This window comes from Scomber scombrus, chromosome 22 (assembly GCF_963691925.1).
Source record: "Scomber scombrus chromosome 22, fScoSco1.1, whole genome shotgun sequence".
NCBI classification, from domain to species: domain Eukaryota; kingdom Metazoa; phylum Chordata; class Actinopteri; order Scombriformes; family Scombridae; genus Scomber; species Scomber scombrus.
Window position 1 is genome coordinate 1674373 of NC_084991.1, and position 16424 is coordinate 1690796.

At 39.7% G+C, this 16424-nt stretch overlaps 1 protein-coding gene across 1 annotated transcript in view; it reads left to right on the forward strand.

The window, feature by feature from the left end:
* The window catches only part of LOC134004795 (xylosyl- and glucuronyltransferase LARGE1-like), a 110175-nt gene that overhangs the window by 63399 nt on the left and 30352 nt on the right, over nucleotides 1-16424 (forward strand). Inside the window, exons 5-6 of the mRNA XM_062444190.1 lie at nucleotides 2123-2205; nucleotides 16178-16301. Of these exons, the coding sequence (XP_062300174.1) occupies nucleotides 2123-2205; nucleotides 16178-16301 (207 nt within the window). The remainder of the gene's footprint in view (nucleotides 1-2122; nucleotides 2206-16177; nucleotides 16302-16424) is intronic.

The following is a 16424-nucleotide window of genomic DNA, read 5'->3' on the forward strand; positions in this document are numbered from 1 at the left end:
TCCCAGCCAGCATGTCCATGTGGGCCCCATAAGGGTTACATTTGGGCTGCAAATATGGGTTCCAAGTGGGTTTGTCTGCATTTTCCATGGTGGCCCCATGTTTGCCCAGATTGGCTTCAAGTAGGTTCTGACTGGGTTTCAGGTGGGGCCCATGTGGGTGACCACCCATATGTTTGCCCATAAGTGGGATCAGAATGGACCTTAAATGGGGCCCTTCTAGCCAGCCCACATGGGCTTCACATGTGGGGCCCATGTTACTGAAACAGTATGGGGCCCATACAATTTGCCCTGTTTATGCCCATGCTAACTTAGCCCACTTACATCACTTATGGGACTCATACAGTCAGCCCAAGTGGGCTTCACATTTGGGGCCTCTGTTATTGAAACCCGCAAAATCGCCCAGTTCAAGCCCATGACCACTCAGTACCCATGTAGCCCACATTTAACCCATGTGGGGCCCATATGGACATGCTGGCTGGGATTATGTTGTGTTGTGGGAAGGGTATGATCTACTTTATTTGGTGCTTACCCATAAAAGTCGGGATATCTCTGCCTCTCTTTTAATCCTTCCGAGTCTTTAATTTTATGGCAACTTTATGGCAGTGCAACACTAAATCACAAACTGTTAATTACATCATGTTAAACTGTTCTCTGGTTCAGCTTTGACCTGTCCTGTAGTTCTGCATGCAGATACTGGAGCTTTCTAAAACACTGGAAGATTGCAATAGACATTGTAGGTGCATATATTCATTTTTAGTGGATTAGATTAGAGGTTATCAGTTGTGATCCTCTTGGGTTCAACCAGTCAGGAGACCTAGATGATTAATGAACCGAAAAACTCCTGATATAACTAATCAGCATCCACACATCTGTTGAGAAATCACAGGAAAAAGAGGAGAACCAGCCTAAGAGTAATCAGAGTTTGAAGTTTTTTTTCAGCTGAAAGTCAGTGATGGTTGTTCATCCATGGTCACAGTGCAAACTGCTAATAGCTAATTCATCATACTCTTAATGGTGCCAATTGACCAAAATTTCAGCTTATATGTAACTCACTGAATCCATGTCAATGTTATTATTCCTGTTTACAACTATAAGGGAATTGTCCATATTTAGGGTCAAGCATGGGCCTTGAGGTCAGAGTAAAGGCAGCGCTATCATCAAAAGTCACTTTGATAATGGTGGTCCAGCATTGCTGTGGCTGCCGAGGTCAGAGGATATGACTGTTTGACTCCCTAAACCCATAGCTGGGTAACTATATTTCCTTGGTTGTAAAATAACGACCCAATAGGCAAATTCCATTACTGAAGAGGCATATAGTATTTGTGACACTATCTGTGCAGGTTTAAAGACTATCCACACAGGACAGTGTCCTCAGAATCACGGTGGCATCATGTTTTAGAAGGTATATTGATAATACTTTGATTCCCCCTGGCCGAGCTTCAATAAACATTTTCAGAGTAAGACATCCTTGACTCCTGAGCACTTCCTCCACTGATGAAGTTAACCATTGAAAAACAATTTATCCATAACAACATCTCCCAGAGCTTTATAGGAACTGTAGTTCCATAACTGAGAGCATGAATACATCTCAGATCAAAGTGAGGTAAGGGACAAAGTTGATGTCTCAGTTTTGTCTGATGATGAAAGCTCCTGCTTTAGATACACTACTACACTGTTAGTGACTAGTGACTACTGCTGTGAATGCCCACTTGGATATTAGCATGGTACTAATGAATAAAATGTTACCATAACTACAAAGACAGAATATCCTAATACCAGTTTTCTAGTCAGTTGTAATTAATAAGCCAGACAGAAAAGAATGAATGAATATTTTGTTATCATGGTTAAGCTTCACCTGGTTTCAGCATGTAAACAGTATTGAAGTATGTGTGACTGCAAAGCAACAGACCAGAGCAGCTGGTTTGATAATGTTATGGTTGGTGAATTCTTCCCTCGATACTTTGATGTCCCGAATGTTTGTACGAAACATTTTTCATACAAACATTCAATATATTTTTCTTCACAGCTGTTAATACTTTTATCACTGTGCAGCACTACTCTTTGCTTCTTCTTTATTTTACATTCCTGTTAATCCTTCACTCTTTTCATCTCTCCTCCACAGACCATCCATGTGGCCATTGTGTGTGCGGGGTACAATGCCAGTCGAGACGTGGTGACACTGGTTAAATCAGTCCTTTTCCACAGGTACACCACACACACACTCTTTTGTCCCACAACAACTGTTTGGACTGTGATCACTGACTGCACACCAAGGTTTCCTCTACTCTCATCAGAATTAATGAAGTATTTTATATCAAGGTCAAAATGTCCAATACTAAAGTATCCAATTATCAGTGTAGTTACTGTATATGTTTTTGTATAATCCATTTGGACCTTCACCTGATGTACAGCAGAAGGTTGAAGGTTGTACAACCTTGACGAAAAGAAACTTTCTCACCCTTTCTCAAGATATTGAAAAATGTTGACACTGGAATCAGGCAACTTGCAGGAATACGTTTATATTTCTTGTAAATAAGTCCTTGCCCACATAATGTTAATATTAACCTTTAAACCTAAGTCTCAATGCAAATGTATCCTCTCAAAGAAGTGCTGACTCAATACATTTCTTGGGATGAAAGTTTTCACAAGGATGCAAGAAGAGAAAAACAAAGAGTAAATGTGAATAATAGTTAAAGAACTAAACAACACACTTGCAGTATGTTTGTTCACACATATATGTGTCAGGGATACGTCACTAACGCTGGAGTAGATGCAATCCTAATGCAGACATAACACTTTCCTCTAGTAGGGTGGTAATTAGGCTTCATGATGAACTGTTTTCTGTCCCCACATGAAAAATTGCAACATTTGTCTTTTGTTCAAACACTATAGAATTTACATTTTCATGATAAATGATGTGTTGTGGCTGTGCACAGAATAAGACTCAGAAGTAGACATGGAGGTGGTGTAAGATAAGATAAGATAAACTTTATTGGGCTTATAGTGTCAAATACAGCTGCACATAAACAATATAGATGAAAGACACAGTGACAGGACCAAAAATGCAACAGTGAACACAATAACATAATAGGGTTGACATGGTTTCACAGTATTCAATTGTATATTGCACATAGTTGAATATTTCACGTATCCCTAGGTAACCATGGACATGTTCAGACACAAGGTAAAGAAGAAAAAAATACAATAAAATTACAATAAATAAGCTACATAAAAAAACATTAAGTAAAACCTACAACATGAGTAATAATAAATAGTAAGTAATAAATGGTAGATAAAGGGATATTTGCTTCTCAAGCTGAGAGGTATGTTATGTATGTAGCTGCTTGTTTAGCAGTGTTATGGATGTAGGGATGAATGAGAGTTTTAAACAATGACTTTTGTATGTGTCTGTACTGAAGTGATTTCCAGGTGGGGTAGATACAGTATCTACTAAAAGCTTTCACCTACTTGGACTTTTCATGTCTTATCATTTTACAGAATTAAATCAAAGATTTAATGGGTGACTTTTTTTACACTGATCAACAGAAAATACCATTTAATGTAAAAGTAAAAACAGATCTTTATAGTAATCTAAACTTAATACAAATATATAATATTCTAGATGCAGGTGTATTCATATTATCAACTGAAACCCCTCAACTACACACAGATGATTTCCATTTAACTAATGATATGAGCAGCATCAGTGATGATGTAGCTGTCCTGTTAATAACAGGGTGGGGATACATATCCAAACAAGTATGTGGTATTATATATTTGTATTAAGTTTAGATTACTATAAAGATCTGTTTTTACTTTTACATTAAATGGTATGATTATATGATAAACAATGACTCACTAATTGTAATATTGTGACTAATCCTATAAAAAAACAACTACATTACCAAATCACCAAACATCAACTGGAGTCCAGTTAAAGCAGTGATGAAGAATTTGAAAGAGTACAGCACAGAAAACTAGTGAGAGAGGACACAAAGAGACCTGTGAGGACTCTGAAGGAGATTCAAGCTTCAGAGGTTCAGATTTGAGAACATCTCTGCTACACTGTAACAGAACTCTGTTTGGCTGCTTATCTTACATACTTGGAAAAGCAAGACAGAGGTCTGATTAATGCTAATTTGTGAGTATTTTCAATCAGTTTGTTTCACTTTTGATGTAAGAAGAGAAAACGTTTAGCATGAGGACTAAACACTGTCTTGGACTCCCAGTCAGAGTTTGGCTGTGGTCTTCTGGAGTGTAAACCCCAAAAGGAATACAGATTGTTAGCTTACACTCTATTGTAGTAGCATGTAGGAGCAGCTTCAACATAGTGGGGAAATACTATAAAGTGGATGCTGTTGTAAATGGGTTTTTTCCACATTACCTCCCAGCCAGCATGTCCATGTGGGCCCATATAAGGGTTGGGCTGCAAATATGGGTCCCAAGTGGGATTGTCCACAGTTTCCATGGTGGTCCCACCTGTGTTTGCCCATATTGGCTTCAAGTGAGTTCTGATTGGGTTTCAGGTGGGGCCCAACTGGGTGAGACCCATGTAGGCCCCATGTTTGCCCATATGGGGTCTAAGTGGAATCAGAATAGACCTTGAATGGGGCCCATTTAGCCAGCCCACATGGGCCTCACATGTGGGGCCAATGTTTCTGAAACAATATGGGGCCCATACAATTAGCTCTGTTTGTGCCAATGCCTGCTTAACCCACTTACATCCCTTATGGGCCTCATACAGGGGCCCATGTTACTGAAAACATATGGGACCCGCAAATCTGCCCAGCTCAAGCCCATGTCCACTCAGTACCCACGTAGCCCACATTTAACCCATGTGGGGCCCACATGGACATGCTGGCTGGGAAATAACTCCACAAAAAACAGCCTTGGAAGTAATGCTTGGTTGAACATGCTAATGTTGCAGCCTATATTTGAACAGATTTACACAATGTTTATTCCAATTCTTACATTTCTGCTCTTGTAATATTAAATCTAGATAAGCTAAAGCACAAATACGGGTATTTCTCTTACTACAGCCCTATGCTCACTGCTTCAATATATGGAGAAATCCATAGCTCGGTAGGCCTGAAGTGAATCATTGTGGGGGCTAAGTCAATTGTCAAAGAGGCCAGTCAGTGAGTCAGTGAGAAACTCTGTTAAATCATTAGGAGTAGATCTCCTGTTGGACCTGCAGGATGTATAAAATGAGCCTGCGATCGCAGCATCGTACCAGCACTTATCTGTTAGTGTGCAACATGACTGGATGTTAGGTGTGTGTGCCATTAGTCTTATGTGAACATGAATAATGAATGCTTTATTATGCGTTGGAGATGGAGGATTCATTAGTCATCAGTCAGGGTGCATCCAGAATCACAGCATCCACAGTTAATAGCACTACATCTTAATTAGCTCTTAAATTGCAGGTGAATTAATCAGAAGTGCAGTGATGATTTCAAATAGAGAGTCAGTTTTAACTCCTGCTGTGAGGACACACATATGCACTGTGTGGATTATTGTCTGTTTTATGACCAGAGAGACTTCAGCAGCACAGTTTCCAGTCTGCTGTCTGTCTGAAGTAACATTAGTGTTCTTGGCAGGTTGAAGTTTCTCTCCCTGACAGCTCTATGGGGGGTCATGAGAGTCTAACCACTCTTATTTATAAATATGCTAATTTTGAATATTGCAGTGTAAGTGTCTGAGTGGTTTCAAATTAGAATCAATCCAGCTGAGGCTTGTTGGTAAATTACTATATTACCCTTTGATCCCACATGAAGAAATTTGTAATAAAAATATGAGAGTTCTGATTCATTCCAATCAGGACACACTGCTGCCAAACATCTTTAGAGGATGAACATCCATAAATCCGCTTTGAATCGAATAAAGAAGCTCTTTATAATGAAGATCTTGCCCCATCGTCATATAAAATGTAGAATTTTTCCTCAGTATGAATAGAAATCCACTTGTTTGTTGTTTGTGCATCTATGCTTGCAGTGCAGAAGGAAACTATGCAGTGTGACTTTTCATAATAATATGATAATGACAATAATCTTTATTACTATAGCTCCATAAATAATGTATACATACACACACACACATATATACATACACACACACACACACACACACACACACACACACACACACACACACACACACACACACACACACACACACACAGTTTAATATATAGCATTTATAGACTCTTATTACATATAATCTTGTATAAAAAGGGACACGATTAATCACAAGCCCAGACCCAGCCGCTCATTTCACAAATATAAAATTAACAATAACATTTAAAAAAGAAAAATAGAAATGTGTACTGGACAAAATATGATTCCTTTCACTAATGATCTCTGGCCAAGTACAGACACCAGTTTGCAGGGAGCATGTTAACTAGACAGCTGCCAAAAGTTTTATTTTGGCTTTTATACATTTAACATCAGTTAGGCACAGCTCATAAACTACCACAAGTGTCATTTAAACCAGTGAAAGCAACAATTACTGCTGGCTAAAACTGAGAAGCCTCTCACTTCCCCTGGTCCATTGCCCTTACCATCGTCCACTATCTCCTACTAGCTGTCATAAAGCCACTGCCACTGCTGTGATTAAGTAGTTCCCAATTCCTGTTGTTATTTCACGTCGCAAATCAATGCAGATGTGCAGGAGCACACAAACTGTTGATCATAGTGTCATAGTTAATCCAGCCAGGTCAGCTGACACCAAACCTCACATCAGCAATGTAACCCTTGGGTTATTTAACATCCGTTCGCTGACCAACAAGGGACCTCTGCTCTATGATCTACTGAATGATCGTAAGTTTGACTTCTTCTGCTTGACTGAGACATGGCAGCAGCCTAATGACTTTTCACACCTTAACCAAACTATTCCTCCTGGGTTTGGCTACACATCACAACCCCGTACCTCTGGCAGTGGGGGTGGCTTGGCAATACTATACAGTGAAAAGTGGAAAGTGTCCTCTATTACTGTGCCTGTGTACCCTTCATTTGAGTCCATTGCTCTCCTAATCAAGGGCCCAACTCCTACCATCCTCGCCACTATTTACCGACCACCCAAGCCGAATAATGCCTTCCTACAGGAATTCTCTGCCTTCTTAACAACCTTATGTTCTGTGTCCCCATATTTACTACTACTGGGAGATTTTAATATTCACTTGGATAGCATCCACTATGCTTTTACAAGGGACTTTACTTCATGCCTTGACAGCTTTGGAATACAGCAATATATTGACTTTCCGACACACTCCAAAGGACACATTCTTGACCTAATCTGCTGTTCTGGTGCAACCCCTCATAACTGCTGTGCCTCAGACCTGCCTATCTCAGACCACAAGTTAATATCCTGCAATGTCAATATAAGATTATCCAAGACTAACATACATCGCTGTATCACATTCCGAAATATTAAGAATATTGACTTGTCGGCCCTCTCCAATGGAATTAACGACTTCCCTAGCAGAGAAAATGGATCCAACACAGATGAACTGGTATCTCACTACAATGATGGACTTCATGGACTGCTAAATACTCTTGCACCTCTGAAAAATAGGTCTGTTTCTTTTACCCACTCTGCTCCTTGGTTCACACCAGCACTACGCCAGCTCAAAACCAAAGGCCGTCGATTGGAGCGCCTCTATGTAAAAACCGGCCTTGCAGTTCACAAAGAAATGTATTATAATCACATACTTCAATACAAGGATGCTCTTTCTTCAGCCAAGACCACATACTACTCAACCTTAATCAGGACAGCTGATGGGAACACTAGAGCCTTATTTTCAACTCTCAATAATATTCTGAAACCTCCTGACGCTCTACCATCTCACTTACTCACAGTTACACAGTGTGATGCCTTCAGGACCTTCTTCAATGCCAAAATTGAAAATATCCACCAGACACTGACTGCTTCAAATAACTCTGCATCCTCTCCGCACTCTTGGCCTACATCGTCCTTCAGCTCTCCGCTCGCCAGCTTCATACTGCCAACTGTCTCTGAAATAACTGGTCTCATTCATAAATCCAAGCCATCTACCTGCCAGTTAGACCCCCTACGTACCCACCTGGTAAAAATCTGCCTACCTGCCCTGTCCGCGTTAATAACTGACATCATACAGTCCTCACTGGCTTCTGGTGTTGTCCCAGCATCACTGAAGACTGCTTTAATAACACCAACACTCAAGAAACCTGGCGCTGATCCGAATGATTTGAACAACATCCGACCCATCTCAAACCTGCCATTTCTCTCCAAAATACTAGAAAGAACTGTTGCAGCCCAGCTCCACACCCACCTATCCGACAATAATCTCTATGAACAATTTCAGTCTGGCTTCCATCCCCTCCACAGCACCCAGACAGCACTAGTGAAAATCACCAATGACCTCCTGATGGCATCTGACTCTGGACTTCTCTCCATTCTGGTTCTCCTCGACCTAAGCGCAGCTTTTGACACCGTTTCCCATGAAATCCTCCTGGACAGGTTATCCTCCATTGGAATCACTGACATCCCTCTGGCCTGGTTCCAATCATATCTCTCTGGCCGCACACAGTTTGTTCAATTCAAGAACCTGAGATCCGGCTCCTCCCCAGTCTCTAGTGGTGTTCCCCAGGGCTCTGTCCTTTGCCCCCTCCTGTTCATTATTTGTCTTCTGCCTCTTGGTCATATTCTCAGGAAATTTGACATTCAATTCCACTGTTACGCTGATGATACCCAACTCTATCTCTAAAACTGATGTCCTCCTCATTGGTACCAGATCAACCCTAGCAACACTCAACACTTTCTCCATGTTCATCGACAATTCCACTGTTCCTACATCCCCTCAGGTAAAGAGCCTGGGTGTTATCCTGGACAGCACATTATTTTTCGAAGCCCACATCAATAACGTTACTTGGACTGCATACTTCCATCTACGGAACATCAACCGTCTCTGTCCCTCACTTTCACCAACCTGCACCGCTATCCTGGTAAACACCCTGATCACATCCCGTCTGGACTACTGTAACTCTCTCCTCTTTGGTCTTCCGCGGAAATCTCTTCACAAACTCCAGCTGGTCCAGAACGCAGCCGCCCGTATCATAACCAGAACTCCCTCTATTGAACACATCACTCCTGCCCTGCAGCAACTTCATTGGCTCCCTATCAAATCCTGCATTGACTTTAAGATTCTACTCCTCACTTACAAGATCCTTCATAACCTGGCACCATCATATCTCTCGAAACTGATTCACATCTACACACCTTCCCGAACTCTCCGATCCTCCTCTGCCAACCAGCTCTTTGCCCCATCTGCCAACTTAACTACCATGGGGTCAAGAGCTTTCAGCCGATCTGCCCCCCGCCTTTGGAACTCTCTCCCACCAGACATTTGCACTTCGGACTCTGTTTCCACCTTTAAATCCCGCCTGAAAACACACCTATTCAGAGTGGCATACTCTGTCTCACACTAACTATGTAATCACATTCTTGTTTATTTATTGTACTGATGCACTTTATAGTCACATTCATATTTATTCTTTATCTTTGCACTAAACGTTACCTGATTTTTATTGTTTGATGTACTGTTGTCGTGTTTTATGTGCCTTGTAAGGTGTCCTTGAGTGCTTTGAAAGGCGCCTTTAAATATAATGCATTATTATTATTATTATTATTATTATTATTATTATTATTATTATTATTATTATTATTATTATTATTATTATATCAATATAGCTTAGTAGGTTCAGTAAAAGATTTGTTAGTGTTGGAGTTTGGTGAATGCAAGTATTTTACCAACCAGAAATCAGATGATGAATGGAGGCGTTATACTCACAGGAGGAGTAATAAAAATCACATTACTATAAGACACAGAATGTCCCATCAACATGGTTCTTATATGTCCAGAATACTGTGACGCCCACCAGTCACAGACAGCAGGTTTGAATGTTGTTAAAGTATATTCAAATGGGAAGTACTGGTATTTGAAAAAATATCATTCTTTATTATTTGTTAGATAAAACCACTTTAGACACAAAACAAGGAGTTGGCAGCAATTGCCTACATTAAGGGTCAAACACTCCATCTAACATCATCTGAAATGGATTAAAGGGGCAAAACAACACAACGTAGTGCAGGAGAAGCTCATAATCTATATGGCAGTGTTTTGTACTTTCCCATAGCTCTGGGTTCCCTCTGTTTAAAAAAAAAGAAAAAAGAAAAGCTTAGAAAAACATTTGCCATGGCCGGAGGCATTTTGTTTTAGGGTTGTCCGTACATGTCTGTCCTGCTCATTCTTGTTAGCGTTTACAGTGTGTATTGTATATAAAACCTGCCCTACTGCAGATATAATACAGTATCAGTCAGATGCCAAATGATGGCTTTGTTATTCTGAACAATAGTATATTATAGCATATGTTGCTTCAGACATGTCGTGACATAAACCTAAAAATGAAACACGTGGTCAGTAGATGAAGAGGTAAGAGCAGCTGTTCTGTTCAGTTTTGTTCATGTTCAGTTTTTAAGGTCTATAGATTCCTCCCCTGGCTCATCAGGTGACAGGTGATGATTTTGACAGGAACGGCCTTTTTTATGCTGGGGACAGGTCAGCAGCGGCATAGTTAATATGCTAACCTCCGCAGGCCATGTTTAATCAGAGAGGATGTTTAAATGTTGACTCACTGTTGTTTTTTTTTGCCGCTGACAAATATCTGAGCGGACAGATGCCTGAGAGGTCAGCCTGCTGGACTGTCATCTGATAGTGAGGGGCACTCCGCTGAATGACTGAAATGATAGGATGAGACACGGGACATTGATCGCCAAACAACGCCTGACCCCGCGTTAAACTGACCTGCAGCTCTCATCAAATAGTCCCTTCCAGCTGTATCTTTCCCGTATATTGTGATGAAATATTGGATATGACATAAATTCCCTGTGAAACAAGATTGAAATTATATCCACCATTTCATTCTTTTTTTGGTTACGGTGCTCTGCTGTCAGTTAATTTGCAGCAGTTGTATGTTGTTTAGCCCACGTCGTAAATCAAATGTTTGCCACCAGTTCATCATTTGCGTGGATGATGGAGAGCCAAGAAGAGTGGCTCTCGCTGCGTGACTGATGCTCTCCCACCTGAAAGATGGCCTCTATCTGCTGTATTCAGCCAGACAGCGGCTCTTCTCATCATTCTGCTCCATCCAATAGCAGCTGTTTATGTCCTGTCAGGATAATCTAAGACTTTCCTCATCAGAAAATCAACAGGATCAAGTTGGGGTGGATGATAGGACTTCTAAAGTGGCTGACTTTGGCATTGGAGGTCATTGTTCACCACCGGTCTGCTGCCAACAGTCCACAGTGGTTTTTGATCTCCTCATCACCTATGACAGCAGTAACTCTTCTGACAGATCATTCAGTCCACTGTCTGTTTCTGCAGTGAAGATGTCTGAAGATGCTTTGCACCTGTTTTTAGTCATAATTCATTTATTTCCTATGTGGAAAAAAAACCCATGAACCTTCAGAAACTCATGAAGGTTCATTTGTGAATTCATGCAGGTTCATTGATTTTAAATGACTAACAATTGTTTATAAGAACTTAAATGGACATGCTCCCTTGTATATAACATCACTCCTGTCTCCATACCACACTGGCAGAGAACTGAGGTCATCTGACCAGGGACTCCCGTCTGTCCACACAGATCTAAGTACTATGGAGACAGGGCCTTCTCTATTGCTGTCTCAAAACTGGAATTCTCTTCCTTCCCCATTCCTTTCTCTCCCACTATTGAAACTTTCAAGAAAAACCTTAAATCCTACTTTTAACTGTCTAACTGTCACTATGTACTTTATCACCATGTATCTTTTTATTACTGATGACATTGTAATTTCTTTTTTTAAATTGTGTTTTATTTTTTTTTCCTCTGTGTGAAGCACTATGGATCAACCACGTTGTGTTTAAAGTACTATAAAAATAAAGTTGAAGTTAAAGTAACAAACCCTTTTAGGACTGATCTCCTCTAACCGATTGACTATAAGTGGACTTGAAGACACTCACTACTCTAGAAACATTAAAGCTAACAACATCCCATAATGCAACATCAATTCTGTTCCATTCAAGTAGAATATCAGATGTTATGAACATGGATCGTCTACTTCTCGAGTAAAAGACGACACACTTTTTCAAATGTAATTTCCTGAAAAAGGAATAAAATAATTTTATATTCAGGCCGATGCAGGGAGACAAATATATGGAAGGCTTTTTCTATGTAAGTGGAAGTGCTAACATTGCCATTCAGAGATAACCAAATAAACTGACTGAAGAAACAGATTTTATGTTTAACGAAGCAAGATAAGTAAAACAGATGATGTATGATTACAGCAGAGACAGAGGATCTGTGTAGTTCAGCTGCTTGCTTTTTGTTACAGAGGGGAAAAAGACCGAGCTGCTCACAGGTGAAGTGTTTATGTGCAGAAATGTAGACGCATGTACAGCAGAGAAGCTGAGTGAAGTCTTTCCTCACAGCTGTGGTTTGAACAGAGAACAGCCAGTGCAGCATCTGCTTTGTAAGCATTTATCCCAGCAGCTCTGTTACTGTACACACTAGCAGTAGAGCTCACAGAGAGAGAGAGACAGAATGTATTAGACAAGTTGTACATGATGGTTTGTCTGGATCCAGGTCAGGATATGATCAATGTTTAAATTCATGTATTGTAGCAATACCATCTCACAAAGCAATATATAATCATCATTTACAACAGAGTGTTGGTGTAGTTAAGAACCGATACTTATATTACATACAGTACACTTACTTTATTATTCAGATTTAGAGGTTTATAGTGATGCACGATATTACTGGCACGTCGTTGATATCGGCCAATAAAGGCTCCAAAATAAAATATTCGTATTGGCCCAAAATGAATATTTCTGCCAATATGACAGTCCAATTTCTTTGCTTTGTCCTCCGATGACTGGCTGTGTTTTCCACCACTGACTGCATATAACGTGCATTAATGACATTATCAGCAGAAGACTCTACCTCTCTACCCCTTTGGCAGATTCATTCAAATTTGAATGCCGAGCTCCATAATTTCAGTCTTCCCAAGTTGTTTTTATACATATTGTTTTTCTTGTCGTTAGAACACTCTAGTATGTGTAATAGTTGTCTTGGCCAGGTGGAAAAAGGATATGTGCATATGGGTCAATGACGTGCCTATGACATGTTCAGTCTAACTGCATTTTTTTCAGTTAGAAAAAGGTTTAAATTGATTTTAAAAAATACCATATATATGTAGTACCTTTCCTTTATATGTAAACACTTTAACTTTTCAAAAACCACAAGTTATTAGTAATTTTTCTGTTATTTAAAGTGACAAAACATCATGTGGTGCGACCAATAAAACCAATAACTGTATTAAATTCAGAGTAAAATATCACTTTTAATATTAATCACTGATACAGTATGCTTAACTAATTGTATTTTTAAATTTTTTCAATCATTTTTAAGCAATTTACAGGAAAAATAAGTCTTACATACATTTAAGAAGGCAACTGTGACATTATAGAACATAAATATGAGATTATTATTTACAAAAACTTAAAAGACATGCAAATAATTTGTTTCGAAACACTTAAATTCATTTATTTTAAGATAGATCACGGTCGCACCACATGACTTTTTTAAGGTCAGTTCTAATTCATCGAGATGGAAAAACACATAAAACACCTCATTTACTATTTTAATATGTATTTATGTGTACTCAACCTTTCTTAATGTTTGAATTACTGCAATAGATATTCCCATATTTATTATTTTTAAATAAATCCTTATACGTCATTGACCCATATATCAGCATCAGCAATCAGTTAGAATAGCAGAAAATAGCAATATATCGGATATCGGCAAAAACCCCAATATTGTGATATCAGATCAGGACTTGATCCGCTGAGTTTGGGTTTTGGAATTGGTATTAAGAGAGAAAAAGTTAGATTTGGGCTTCCCAGCTCTTCACACAGTTAAAGTAACTTCGTCTTTGCACGAAGGTTAATGTTCAGGTTCAGGATGATCCTCAGCAGATGGAAGCAGAATGAATCTCAATTAGAGTCCACTCTGAAAGTCTTTACTGAAACAAGATAACAGTATCACATTATGAAGATTAGATGATTAGATTATCATGGGGCCAGCCCCGATAATCAGGATGTACTTGACATATTTGCTTCCTTATCGGCATAATCCCGAGCATCCAGTGAAAGGCTTGTTGCTGTTTGTCCAGAGGATGTGAAGACCTTTTCTGTTTGTACCGCTCTGGCTGACAGCTTGTACAGAGCCAGAGTTCCCACACATTTTGACAGCTACCAGCCTGTAGTACTTATTGAGCAAGTGCAGCTGACATATTCATTCCCAAAGTCGTTGAGCATGAGACGCCCCACAGTGCTCACATCCTCAGATTAGTGTCACTATTTCTTGACCTGATTTAGAACCCATAAATACCTATTTTGTAAAATCATCCTCCTTCTCTGCCAATGTGAGCTGATGTAAGATGCAGCTCCTCCTGGGTCAGACTGTACAGTCCTCTCTCTCTCTGTCTAATGAATCATTGAGGACTGACCGCACACTCATCCCCAAATGATAGCGTTTAAATACAAAACAGTCTCCACTCAAAAGTCCTCATACTTGCTTGCTCTGGAGCTTTCAGTCTTCATCAGATGAGACAGTTTCCTCATTTGTCATGGAACTGTAGCTCTTCCAGGGTTTGGTCTTAAAGTTTCTGTGTGTGTAGACAAATATTTAATGTGCATATTATTACATATATATTATGCATATATTTTTTTTTCACGTAACAAAAGAATCCTGAAGCCTTAATTTTAACAAGCAGATTAATATGAAAATCAGGGAGTATGTATATTATCAGAGATTAGGTCAACAAAAATACATTTAATGCCAATTTTCAGGACCTGAGATGTTATTGATTCTTGCTGTCAACACATTTTAGTCACTATCAGAAAAATATCCAACTTGGAAGTGCAGTTCGAATCGCAGTTGTCTAACACTATGCTATAAGTTTTGTTATTGCCAAGAAATCCCTTGAAAAGACCAAAATCAACAATGTGTTAGGCCGTCTCTCTGCTCTCTCATTTCTGGCTTCCCTACTCTGTGGCTCTCAGGTCCGAGCTTACTGGTCCCTACTGAAGACATACATCTTTTAAAAAAGGTCACAAATACAAAGATTCATTTTTAAAAGAAGATTTAGTGATTTCCTAAAACAGCTGGTCACTGTAGATTTTAACAAACATTACTCAAACAGGAGGAGATTCGTTGGGGACTATTTCTAGCGATGGATTAATCCACATTTGGTGCTCTAGTGAGTATTTCTGGCAGCAGGATTGTGTGTGTGTGTGTGTGTGTGTGTGTGTGTGTGTGTGTGTGTGTGTGTGTGTGTGTGTATGAAGATTTCTTCATTGTCATTTCTCAGTACTCGCTTGTATTGAAATTCAATTGTGTTTCTTCCGGAACCAAAAACAGTGCACTTGCAGAATAGACAATTTAAACAAACTACTAAAAATGCAAAATTGCTTAAAATCTACTGAGCAAAAATATGAAGTAAAGGAATGATGCAACCACACACAAGTACACTAAAGTATTAAAGCCTTAAAATAGAGCAGCATGAGGTAATGCAATGAAGTTTGCAGGCTTTGTACTGTTGTAAAAGTGACTGATGCAGCATGATAGAGATAGTGCACTTAAAGTCCAGTATCAGTTCCACCCTTTGGTGTAAATTGTCCAGTGAGGGGTGGGGGCTATTCAAGGCTGAGTAAGGGGTGGGGGGGTGGGGGGGCTGTGCTGTTGATGATCCTCACAGCCTAGGGGAAGAAGATGTTGAGCAGGATAGGTAAGGAACGTGTCAGCTAGTGCAAGAGTGAGGCTCACTGTGAGTGTTTTTGGTTGGTCATGAAATTTGTTGAATCAGCAGATTCATATTTTAAGAAACATTTTTGACACCAATGACCTTATTTAGACAAAACATGGAGACAGTGCATTCTCACATTATATCACTGTATCACTGCTTCACACTTTTTTCCCCAATTTAATAAAATAAGCAGATTTGCCCTTTTATTGTAGTTGTTGAATGTGCTGAAATTTGTAAAATACAGCATAAAGCAGGTTGTGTGTGTGTGTGTGTGTGTGTGTGTCCACAGGCGGAACCCCCTACATTTCCATTTCATCACAGACTCCATTGCTCAGCAAATCCTATCATCTCTGTTCCACACCTGGATGGTTCCTGCTGTTCGGGTCGACTTCTACGACGCAGACGAGCTGAAGGTGAGGATCACCGACTCCTCTTCGTCTCAGTGATTCCCGGCATCACTTAGAAACAATGGAGCATCGGTTACAGATTGTGTAAACCCTGCTTTTTGTTCATTGTATAGTTATTGTACTGATAGT